The sequence below is a fragment of the Mizuhopecten yessoensis genome, unplaced genomic scaffold (genome assembly GCF_002113885.1).
Source record: "Mizuhopecten yessoensis strain PY_sf001 unplaced genomic scaffold, ASM211388v2 scaffold4373_2, whole genome shotgun sequence".
Classification (NCBI taxonomy): Eukaryota; Metazoa; Mollusca; class Bivalvia; order Pectinida; family Pectinidae; genus Mizuhopecten; species Mizuhopecten yessoensis.
Genome location: NW_018405514.1, coordinates 247,624 through 260,368, shown reverse-complemented (window position 1 = coordinate 260,368; position 12,745 = coordinate 247,624). Strand labels below are relative to the sequence as shown.

Sequence of the window (12,745 nt, the reverse complement as noted above, 5' to 3'; positions counted from 1 at the left end):
AAGAACACAAGACAAACTAGAGCTCCAAAACGCTGCTTTGGGGCAACACAGATATATGTTCTCTACAGGAATTAGTATCCTCAAATGACCTTTGTGATTCAAGTGTCAATCCTGTTTTGTTTTTTTTTTAATTTTGATTGACAGATAGAGTGGTGATAGTTGGAATGCAGCTTACTGGGGTGGTCAGGCTATCAAGTTTGTTTGAATGGATGACTCTAGCCCAATGTCAAGGTCACATGAATTACAACTTAAATTTATGGTGCAAGATAGTCATTATAGCTTGTGATGGACAGAATTATACTTCTGCAGGGGTCGACACCAACACCAGCCCACTAGTCCTGGACTAGTAGATTTCAGCAAGGAATAGTGAATCACCTAACCTAACTGGTCCTTTGGACTTGTGAAATATCTGATTATAAAATAAGAATGTTCCCTTTTAAAATTTAGAAAACTGCTTAAAATAAGATTATTGCATGATAATTGTCAAAAGCATCCTAAAACTTCACCATATTTTTATGGCAGTAGTTATTTTAAGTCCCCTACAGTCAATTACTTTTGATGTTTCGTACTGTAGATTGCAATGTTTCCTTATAAGGAAATCTTGGACTAGTTGCATTGACGAAGGACTAGTTAATAATCTATTCAACTAGTCCTGTGGACTACCAAGCAAAAAAGGTTAGTGTCTAACCCTGTTAAAAGCAGATGAATGATACAGGTGCCTTAAGCTGTCTTAAAATGATGATCGGAACATCACTAAATTTTCTCAATGTCAAAGGTCAAGGTCACAATGTAATTAGGTTGAAAATTTCAAACTTAAAATGAATGGAACATTGCCAACAACTAAGGTAAACATTGCAGCTGTAAATGCTTAGGGTTAAATGTCAAGGCAGCAAGGTCACTTGGGGTATGTTTTTGCGAACTGCTCAGAACATCACAACGAATCTTGACTGATCTGAAGGTAAACAATTCTCTTCAAATGTGATGTGATGTACATTGCAATGGAACCTCAATATTTACCGTGTTTTTGTGATCCTGTGCTATATTTTGTGAAATGTAAATGATAGTGATTGTTGCAGTTCAACTGCCTTCATACCTGGGACACCTCCATCTTTATCCATACCTGGATCACCTCCATCTTTATCTATACCTGGGACACCTCTATATTTATGCTTACTTGGGACACCTGCATCTTTATTCATACCTGGATCACCTCCATATTTATCCATACCTGGGACACCTCCATCTTTATCCATACCTGGGACACCTCTATCTTTATCCTTATTTGGGACACCTGCATCTTTATCCATACCTGGAACATCTTTGTCCTTATTTGGGATGCATGCATCTTTATATCCTTAACTGGGATACCACTTTCTTTTTTCCAGTTCAACTATTTTCATACCTGGGACATCTATACCTTCTGTTTTTACCTTGGTCACCTGTTGTTTTTATTCTAAACTGGAACACTGCTCTTTCTACACAAAGGTAATGATTTTGTAACATATGACAGATGATAATGGATATTCCTAACACATAGTATTGATAGACACAAAACAATGACTTTCTATTGTTTGTATCAGTGGCACCAAAATACTGCCAAACAACATTTGTGTCACAGCAACTAACATGTATGTAAACATATAAGTATCACATCAACTAGTATGTATGTAAACATAATAATTTATTAACTTTGATGAAATTTAAGCATAAACAAGACTAACGGACACCACATTATCTCCCCTGATAAACAGCTGATTAGCATGTCTGTACTTCAGTGCGAGAGGTGGTTTTGATTTATCCCTTGCCACAGTATCTTGCCACACTCTGGCAACTTTTGCAGCATCAAATGACGGCATCATCTGGTCCATATTTTCACTTTTCACTTTTTTTGTCCTTTTATCTGACTTACTTTTATCACTTGGCTTGTCACTGATATCAGTACATGGCTCATTAAAGTCTATACTTTCACTTTCAGCAACTCTAACGGTCTGTTCCTCTGCTCGACATGTGTCCTGAGAACTCTTTGTAGCTAATTTTTTCTCACAATTGCTTACAGTACTAGCTACACAATTGCTGACAGAAGATATACATGCAATCTCTTTTTCACTACAGGAATGAGTACTTTCTTGGGACTTTTCTACAGTTGTAATTTTGAGATTTTCCATAGCATTCACATTGTTTTCTACAGAAGGTCTGAATGTGGTTTCCTGAGAGGTGATCGGAGTCTCAGCACTATCTCCTTCCTCAATATGAATGACTGGATCACTCTCCTTTTGATCAGAAACAGCTATCACTTGTAATATCTGCCAAGATACAGAAACAAATATATCAAATTGAAAAGGGTATATCTGTCTATATTTTGTACTTTATTGTACATGTACATACAAATAATTCATTCCAACTACCTGGTACATTCATAAACATTATTTTATAGAGAAGAGGCATTTCCTTAAGAACATTAAAAACCCTTTAAAGCATTCACAATTGTTATTTAAACAGCTTTTAAAGTTTCTCATAAGCATTATTGTAATTGCAATGTATTTATTCCTGGATTACCTACCTCAGTACATTTCCGGATGCGATTATCTCGACTGACAGGTTTTCTGTAGGTTTCATCAACATCCATCAAAGCCTGAAACAAATGTTTCTTACTACAGTATATAAAAAATGATATGAAGAGTTGAACAATTTTTTTTCTATCACAATCCATTCATGTTCATATTGGGTAAGTGCTAAACTGAAAATAAATGGTTCACGTGAAATACTTTGTTTCAAACATCAAACAAGAAGTACATAAGACTTGTACCGTTCACCTTGATATTCAAAAAACATGTTAAATATTATTCCTATTGTGGGCTCAGTCCCTGGCAGGATAATGCTGGTTTTTTTACATAACATTTCATTCCTTCATCTGAACTTCCAAGGAACAAGGATGTGTCATGGAAAATTTAAAGAAATTCATACATATAGTTACAGGGTAAGAATCTAAAGATCTTTTCCATGCAATGACCATGGTATTTAGTCCCTGAAGGTGAGGCCAGACCCCAGCTCATATCCTGGTAGCATTATGATTGAATTTTGTATTCATTTCTTCATTGCATGCCACCACATCATGGTAAATATGATGAGGACCTTACACCAATGACCTTGAAAGTTGATCAAAAGTGACTTATATGAGGAACTTTTATGGTACCCCTTTTAAGAAATTGATAGGTCAAATGTGACTCCAGGACTTTTGGTTTTCAAGAAGAAGTCATTTAAATAAAACAATTCATAGATAATGGACTAACAGACAGACAATGTACCCTACCATAAACTCACAGGCACTTTTAGCCAAAGGGCTAAAGGGGATTTTTTTGATAGAAAAAAAGTTAAGTTTCACCTTTATATTAGGTTATAGGGAGAAAACACTTTTATAAACATGGTACAATTGGCATCTTATTACGGCATTGTGACCTGTCCTTTATTGTATTAACATATTTTTTTTATATGACAACAATATTGAACATATTGAACATAATTTATCTGAGTAATAAAACCAAAAATGAAAATATATATAAAAATCAAAATTATTTTACCAGATTGAAGTATTTGTCAAAGGCCACTAGATAACCAGTGCAGAATCCTCTTAGTTCACATGCATTTCTAGTCCAAATCTTTACAACATGGCGGTTTTCAACACATTTCTTCAGAAAACTTAAGGGTCCTTTCTCATACTCTTCAATAAAAACAAAAATTCATTATTTGTATACATGATAATTCAAACAGCTATACATATGAATATTATATAGGAATGACAATAAACAAATGTCTATTGATTTTAAGAAAATTCATGAAACTCCATGAACAAATGAATCATCCATAGAGAATCACCCACAGAGGATGTGTTACAATTTCTGTATGGCTGAACAGAATTTAATTAATAACCTACATGGAACCATGCAACTTCACCAAGATCAAGGTCGTTGTTAAAGTTATACTAATTAATGTTTCACTGGCAGGACCATCACTTCTGCACTGTTGGAGAGATTTCGTCATTTTTAAAGACAAAAAGTTGAATTTTGTTTCAGTGGTGCTATAATTGGTTTAAAACCCTGGTGTCTGCACTGATCCAATGTCATTTTGACTATGCTTCTAGCTTCTGGTTCGAAAACATATCCAAAAAACTTCGACAAAAACTACAAATTACACAATTTCAAATGAAACTTGATAATAGATCAAGAGTCACCCATCAGGAATTGGAACAAGCTAATATGTTGGATTTTAGGGGCAGGGTAAAACAGCTCCGTTTTAACCATGTCTTTAATATTCAACATAACAAATGTCCATCCTATATGAAAGAAAATTTTACTAGAACAGAGAAAAAACACTTTACCAGGAACAGTGATCTGAATTTCAACATTCCTTATATAAAAGGTGTGGAATCATCATCTTTTTTCTATAATGCTATCAAAGATTGGAATAACTTACCACATTCAATAAAATCTGTCGATCACAAGAAGAAATTCAAAAGCGAGATAAAAAAGTACTTACAAGTTTTGGCAAAAAATGATTTTGAGCAAGAATTTGTCTTCTAAAGGTAATTTTTATTCTATCCCAGTGGGTGACTCTAAACTTCTTCTAAAAATATATGATGTATTACCAAAATTTTAACTAAAGTACCAATATAATATGTACTTTTTATAAATGTTATGGAAGATTTTATTACCATCATCCTCAGTCTTTATTTTATTAAAAGTCATTTTTATATATGTATTATACCCCAAATTGCTATAATTTGTTAGACAGATAATAGGTTGGTAGGGATTGCCCAACCACCTGTTGTCTGTTCTACACACAAGTACCACAGTATAAATGTATATGGCCTAACACCATCTTATATTGTTACTTAATATCTGCAAGAATGACATCATCTTGCATTATGATATGTACAGTGATACATATAACTGATATTTTAATATTACAAGTGGAAACAACATCATGCATAGCCCCACATATATATATTATCAGAAGGAAATCATATTTGCTAATGACAACTCCATCTTATACCGTCAAATAAAATAACATCTTATTTTGATGAAATAATATATCATCATCATATTTGACCAATTACAACTTATTCTATTCATATATATATTATTACGAGAAATTATACCATCTTATATTCATATTATAAGGTCAAATCCTTAGGACCTTTTGTTATCTAAGTAATTAAGATCTATACTAGAGGACCCCATTGGAAATAAGCTGCCACCCAGCTTTCATGGGATATCCTAGGTTAAAGCTTAGTCAAACAGATACATTGTATTTATAGTGCTCCAAAATTTGTGATATTAACTTTGATGTGATAATCTAAATACTGTGATAAATCTGTGATTATTATGCAATTGAAATCTGTGATCATATGTGATATTTGTACCTGTATCTTGCTTTTACAGAATAAATATTATTATTATTCAGGGAAATTATTAGCCCCAGTTTACTCTGGCCCTGACACCAGACTTAGACATTTGGACAGATATATGTCTGGTGTTGGCCTACATCAGACATCTATCCGTCAAAATGTCCAAGTCTGGTGACAGGGCCAGAGGAAACTCGGGCTATGAAATTAAATAAATAGGAGAATTTCATAATGCGTCACTCTCAATCTCATCATATTTCCCATCCAATATGTAATTGTATGCACTCGTGTATGTGCTGATTAAAGGGAAATAACTACTTCGGGACGAAATGTCTGACATTTCACAAGACTAACCTTTCATTCGTGTAAGCACATTTCTGTTGAGTTTATTTCGATGCCTTCCAGAGTGTTTGGATAAATCAACAGTAGCTGGTTTTACAATTATTTTATGTATTGGCTTCCTTTCTGATTCAACTTCAACTGGTAGATTTTCGAGATTGTGGATAGCTTCATTTTTCTTTGACTGTTTAGACCAACTCTCGAACCTCGCCAAATTGTCAAGTGGTTCTGCAGATGCAAATGGCAGCAGTACGTGACTAGAAAAGAGTGCCTTTGATGGGTCAAAATGTGGAGACGTTAGATCAATTTCTGGCGGTAATTTAGTAGTTTTACGTTTCACCGGTTGTTCAATGGGCGCCGCCATTTTTAGAAGAAAAAAAAGTAATTATTGACGCTCGGTTTCGTATTATTTTTAATTCTGAAAGGGATCAATCTCATCCAAAAAGCACTTGAATTTGATAACATATATATTCTTTTAAATATAAGATTAAATTAAGGCAAACACGGTGTAATACTTTTAAAGAAATGAAAAACTACGAAACTACAATAAAAGCTAGCACCTGTTACCGTAGTCACCAAGGACGCCATTTCTTGTGGTTATTTTGAAAATGCCTCCAAAGAAAAAGGGTGGGAAAAAAGGGAAGAAAGGAAAGGGTGGCAAAGATGACGACGGTGATGAACCTAAACAAAAGCCAGCAACCCCTGAGCCTACAGAAAAAGAGCTGATTCTTCAACAAGAGTGAGTAATTAAAGACGTTATTTCTTGGTCGACCAACATGCATCATGCTCTAAATGAATGTTGGAGAATTATTTGTACCTGTCATCACAAAAACATCAGTTACATATGACGATTCACACAACATATATCGACTTAACGTTACCCCTTTTCTTTTTCTTTCATTTATTCGTAACAAAGATTTAAAAAAAGCAATATAAATGAAAAACACACACCTTACAAATGACTACAGTACTGTAATGAGATACTTTTTTTGTATATTGTTTATAATACTAAAATACATTAGTTTATTCGTTACCATGGTACGGTGTGGCACAGAAATAATCCACGATAAACGAACGCAATAGTACCGTTCTATAAGCAGAGCTAAAAATGCACCGTTTTGGAGAATAAAAAACAACTTGTTATCACCTTCTTTCATCCATCCACTGAATTACATAACATATCTTAAAAACTACGTGTGACTTGACATTGTTTTTGAAAGAAATAACGCAAACTGGCAATAGTCAGCATTTTAGTTTCGGTCAGGTACGTCTGGACCCCTCAATCTACATGTGCCAAATTTTCCTGAGGTCAGCCTCGCGGTCCAGATCTGTGCCTGTTGTTTTCTTTATAGGTTGAACCGTTTCAACCAGATACGCGAATGTACCCCAGCTAATTATCATGATTTTATCAGTCATTGTTTGGACGTTAATTGTTACTTAGGTACCTATATCCTGTGTTGTTGTTATTATATAAATACATTTTCATTCAGATTGGAAAAGGTGACGACAGATTTGGAGAATGCAAGGAAAAAAGTTGAAGATCTGTATCCTTTCTTATTTGAATACATTTATCTTCATTGCTTATCCAGAATTTAGGTAAAACAAACAATAAAATAAAAATCTGTTTCCCCTAAGGGAGTCGGGAGATACCAACTGTACTAAGTAATAAACATATAAATTATAATTACAATAAACAGTATCTGTTTAACAAGTACATATAATAGTGTTCTCTATATAACAAGGACATTGTACTATTGTATTGGCTTTGTAGAGGTTTCCAAATTCATATTCTAAACTAAATAATGGCCTGCAGGTAGGTTGTGAACAATTCTACTATCCCGACCTATGTATTGCCCTGATATACGATCTACTATCCTGGTCAGGTTAGTGGAATGGTAAACCATGTTACAGACCTAATAGTCTACACTGGTAAATAACTATAATTCACAGCCATGTGCTGACAGTGACACTAGTTTGTAATCAGTTTGTAATCAGATGACCCACTGTACCATGATCTAACAGTTTCCAGTTAACTTTTGAGATTTCTGTTGAAACAGATGCACATAAAAATATTTAACTTTTAAAGGTAATTATTATTTTCTATATGTATGAAGATAATTCAAACCTTGGTGGATATACTGGTTACTGTGTTTCCCCTATCATCCATAATATTGTTACTTTTTAATCCTTAACGAAATATGCAGACGAAAGGAGAATGATTGGTTACAACAAGAGGCTAACAGAGTCCGCAATGAGAGCGTAAGTAATAGCACAATTTATCACTAGCTAATAGCTATATATATATCATAAAAGTATGGGTGTCCGTTAAAATTTATTTAGTTTTAATTATAAAATCTTTATTGTTCGATTTATCTAAGCATTATGAAATCAGTTTTTGACTTCTTACAGCATATATATATCACAACTTATTATAGCATGAATACTGTACTAATTAATACTGTACATGCGTTATATAGATAACTGGTCGTCTCTTATTACAGCATGAATACATGAGATGTATAGATAACTGGTTGTCTCTTATTACAGCATGAATACATGAGTTATATAGATAACTGGTTGTCTCTTATTACAGCATGAATACACAATTTATATATAGATAACAGGTTTTCTCCTATTACAGCATGAATACATGATGTATATAGATAACTGGTTTCTCTAAATACAGCATGAATACATGAGGTGTATAGATAACTGGTTGTCTCTTATTACAGCATGAATACATGAGGTGTATAGATAACTGGTTGTCGCTTATTACAGCATGAATACATGAAGTGTATATGTAACTGGTTGTCTCTTATTACAGCATGAATGCATGAGTTATATAGATAATGGGTTGTCTTTTATTACAGCATGAATACATGATGTATATAGATAACTGGTTTCTCTAAATACAGTATGAATACATGAGGTGTATAGATAACTGGTTTCTTTAATTATAGCATGAATACATGAAGTGTATAGATAACTGGTTGCCTCTTATTACAGCATGAATACATGAGTTATATAGCTAATGGGTTTTCTCTTATTACAGAATGAATGTGTGAGTTATATAGATAAATGTTTGTCTCTAATTACAGCGTGAGTACACAAGTTATATAGATAACTGGTTTCTTTAAATACAGCATGAATACATGAGGTATATAAATAACTGTTTTTTTATTACAGCATGAATATATGAGTTATATATATAACTGGTTGTCTCTTATTACAGCATGAATACATGAGGTGTATAGATAATGGGTTGTCTCTTATTACAGCATGAAAACATGAGGTATATAAATAACTGTATATGAGTGATATAGGAACAAGTTGTCTCTTATTACAGCATGAATACATGATGTTTATAGATAACTGGTTGTCTCTTATTACAGCATGAATACATGAGTTATATAAATAACTGGTTGTCTCTTATTACAGCATGAATACATGAGGTATATAGATAACTGGTTGTCTCTTATTACAGCATGAATATATGAGTTACATAGATAACTGGTTGTTTCTTATTACAGCATGAATACATGAGTTATATAGATAACTGGTTGTCTCTTATTACAGCATGAATATGTGAGTTACATAGATAACTGGTTGTTTCTTATTACAGCATGAATACATGAGGTGTATATGTAACTGGTTGTCTCTTATTACAGCATGAATACAATAACGGGTTGTCTCTTATTACAGCATGAATACAATAACGGGTTGTCTCTTATTACAGCATGAATACATGAGTTACATGGAGAAGAAGACAAGCAAGAGACAGACAACCATCATCACACTGAGTGATCACAACAAACAGCAAATCCGCAATATCCTTTTGGAAAAGGAAATCATGGAAAGGGAGTTTGATGAAAGAAAACAGAGTAAGGTTTACATAGTATTAATATGAATAGTCACAATAAAATGACAGATGAATGTTTTCTTTGAGATGATAACTATCAAATGAAGACCTAGTACATGTTACTGAATTGAAAATAAAAATAAAAATTGTTCATGCAGTTTCTTTCCAATTATTTGTATTTTAAATTACTGTGTACTTTCAATTTATAGAACATTTCTTTCTTCTCTTGAACAGCACTTGAAATTTTGCTCCTGGAAAAACAAAATTCATTAAAAAAGACGAAAGATGAGTTGGGAGACCTAACCCCACTAAAGGTATGTTTATGTTGGCTAGCATTGGGTTTCTTGTCCGGTTCTTTATTGTCTATATATAGTACATATGTCAACAAGTATGGGCGCTTTTATTGAATTGCCTATTGTCTTTATAACATGTATGTAATCTATCACACATTTCATATGGAAATTTATTATTTCATACGCCATATACTGAACTTTACCTGCATCTTTTACTATTAAAAATAATTGAGTAAATAAAAAAAATACATACACATGAACCACATTAACATTGTTAGCCTTGTAGATTGACTGCTATGAGTAATTTATCAGTCTGTATAGAGGAAGACATATACTGATTTATCCACGAACAACAAACAACAGTTTTAGTTTTCCTTGACCTAGAGTACTAAAACTTCAAACACTTCAGAAACCAGGATGCATGGGCTATGAGCTAGGTCACTAGGTCAAAGGTTGATGTCACTTATTAAACACAGATGTTCAGTTCTCCTTGGAACAGGTGTGGTGGAACATGATTGCTTTTTAAGCCAGTGTAACAGACTGTAGGAAAGGTCGAGGTCACATACATAATTACCAGGAATTCAAACTCGGGTCCTTCGGGAGTGGTTATGATATTTTTGGAGGTTAAACAGACAATTTATATTGTCCATTGATTAAGACAGGTTGATAATGTTTTAAAGAATAAGTTTAAGATTAATATATATGAGTCATTTATTTGGAGACAGCAATTGTTTCAACTGCAGCAATTACAATTATATATGAATTGATCCTTCATTAGTCAGCTGGTTATGTGATTGTGAACTGTGGAAAACATTAGACAGGACTGTACAATTGTTGCAATTTCTTCACCAGACCTTACAAACAGAACAACTCAACAAGATCAAGGAGCTGGAGAAGGAGGTGATGCAGATGAGGACGAAACACTCCGAAACCATCCAGTCACTCAAATCCACTTTCCTCAGAGACAAAAGGGAATTCCAAAATGATTCAGAAAATAGAATTTCTACTTTACAGAAAAAGGCCAACAAGGTACGTTAATAACTAACGTTTGCTCAGTCACTTAAATTACTTTTGAAGCAGACCTGTCTGGTCGGTAGCCTACTGTTTTGTTCTGTAAATGGATCATGATCTTGTTTAGAGTTCTATCTAACAAATGATTTGGTCGTGTTAATAACCCATTTATAATCAGGAGATAAAAATGCTGAATCTCAATACTTTTACAAAGGATTAAACCCTCATATCAACATACAGAAGTTCAGTTGGCAATACCACTTACAACCACTTTAGAAAATGAAAACAGTTCGTCTCTACATAATTGCATTATGCTGCGTACAAATATACTGTTTTAAGTCCTTATGTGATTTCCATTTCAGGAGGCCATACAGTGTCTCACAGACCATACAAATGCAATCAAAACGGAAAACCGCAATCTTAGGAGGGAGTTATTAGAACTAATTAAGACAACCCGAGCATATCAGGAACACAAACGCGAGCTGGAGGAACAGAGGAAACAGTTGTTGCGAGAACAACAATATGCTGAGGACTTGAAAAAGCTAAGAAACACACGCCAGCATAAAGTTCTCAAATCCTTTGGACTTGCAGCAGAGGGCGAGCCTGAGGATGAACACTCAAAACCTGCGCTGGAAACATCTGTCGAGACTGGCTGACTACAGCTGTCGGAGTGACTAAGTGCATTATCCTGACTGGCTCCATCTGAGACATTTTGACAGTGGATCCTTGTTAGTCCGGTTGCTTTGGTTTCATCTATCAATTGAATAGTTTTGAGTAAATGTTTGGATATCAGTTCTACATAAGTGTCCAGGCTGTGAAATTTCTACACATTAGTACCCAAGCATTTCAATTCCTGCACATGGGTGTCCAGGCAGTGGGATTTCTACACATTATGTCCAGGCAGTGGCATTCCTGGACTGTTTTAGCTTGGATTAATGAGCTTCCACTACAAATATAAACAGATATTCCACATGCTGACCACTCATCATTGTTGTTGATTTCTGAAATTTGTTATTACCCAAATAATTTGTTTGCAATATGATGGAGATATTTGCAGCTGTGTCATCTGGATGTTATAATTCTTGGATAAACCGAATGAAGATCAATGCTAAGATGTGACTGGTAGTATTACAAAAGATATAAATAGGAGGTCTGTAACTATAACCCCAATGTATGTACCATGTTCTTTGTGTCATTATTGCAGACTGTCTGTAGGGAAGTAACTGTAACCAACAAGGAGACAGAAATTAATTGTGATTAATTTCGGAAAGGAAGTTCTGGTTAACAGTTAAGAGCACAGATGTGCTATACCTGTATTATGTTGCGAATAAAGAAATCAGTATAATATCTTCACATAATTGTTCAGTGATTTTCTATGATGTAAACTGTAGAGGTGAATGCAATTTGTCAAAGAAAATATACAGCATGTGTTTCCATAGGTTTGTCTTGACAGACAAAAATTGCCAAAGCAAGATCAGCATAGGTTTTATCATCAGCCACAAGGGCTAGTACATGTCCCAGGGTAGTTCACATTTTATAGCTTCTCCTGAGATTACATCCACAATTTATCTACTGCATATTATACATGGCAGTTAAACCTCCAACATTACATGTTTAGTCATACAGGATCTGTTCCGTCTCCATGGCAACATGTGATTGATACAGCATCCTCAGCCTTACAAATTGGTACACACATGCTGAAAAGTGAAGCATGCTCTCGAAAACTAATGATTAAGCATCATCACATTGCATCTGCTGTAAGGTGTTGGAAGAATTTCTGTTTACCACAGATACAGTTAAACCTGGAAGTTCTAATAAAGCATATAGTAAGGAAAACAAAGA

At 34.1% G+C, this 12,745-nt stretch overlaps 2 protein-coding genes across 2 annotated transcripts; one reads left to right on the top strand and one right to left on the bottom strand.

Moving 5' to 3' along the window:
- Window positions 1–1,667: 1,667 nt before the first annotated feature.
- On the bottom strand, window positions 1,668–6,116 carry LOC110448921 (U7 snRNA-associated Sm-like protein LSm11). Its single transcript, XM_021495432.1, has 4 exons — window positions 5,756–6,116; window positions 3,579–3,718; window positions 2,561–2,632; window positions 1,668–2,303 (listed from the first exon to the last, which is right to left on the bottom strand). Exons 1-4 carry the CDS (start codon window positions 6,102–6,104, stop codon window positions 1,701–1,703), a joined length of 1,164 nt encoding a protein of 387 aa, XP_021351107.1. The 5' UTR covers window positions 6,105–6,116; the 3' UTR covers window positions 1,668–1,700.
- A 185-nt stretch (window positions 6,117–6,301) lies between these two features.
- Window positions 6,302–12,256, top strand: LOC110448894 (coiled-coil domain-containing protein 166-like). Its single transcript, XM_021495382.1, has 7 exons — window positions 6,302–6,479; window positions 7,231–7,284; window positions 7,945–7,999; window positions 9,477–9,621; window positions 9,834–9,913; window positions 10,745–10,921; window positions 11,266–12,256. The coding sequence occupies exons 1-7, from the start codon at window positions 6,349–6,351 to the stop codon at window positions 11,557–11,559; spliced, it is 936 nt and encodes a 311-aa protein (XP_021351057.1). The 5' UTR covers window positions 6,302–6,348; the 3' UTR covers window positions 11,560–12,256.
- Window positions 12,257–12,745: the final 489 nt, after the last annotated feature.

Coding starts and splice junctions, on each gene's coding strand:
- LOC110448921 (XM_021495432.1), bottom strand. CDS start 6,104: ATGGCGGCGCCCATTGAACAACCGGTGAAACGTAAAACTACTAAATTA. Junction 3,719..5,755: donor TGTGCTTACACGAATGAAAG/GTTAGTCTTGTG, acceptor TTTTTATTGAAG/AGTATGAGAAAGGACCCTTA. Junction 2,633..3,578: donor TTGACAAATACTTCAATCTG/GTAAAATAATTT, acceptor CATTTGTTTCAG/GCTTTGATGGATGTTGATGA.
- LOC110448894 (XM_021495382.1), top strand. CDS start 6,349: ATGCCTCCAAAGAAAAAGGGTGGGAAAAAAGGGAAGAAAGGAAAGGGT. Junction 9,622..9,833: donor GTTTGATGAAAGAAAACAGA/GTAAGGTTTACA, acceptor TCTCTTGAACAG/CACTTGAAATTTTGCTCCTG. Junction 9,914..10,744: donor GAGACCTAACCCCACTAAAG/GTATGTTTATGT, acceptor TTTCTTCACCAG/ACCTTACAAACAGAACAACT.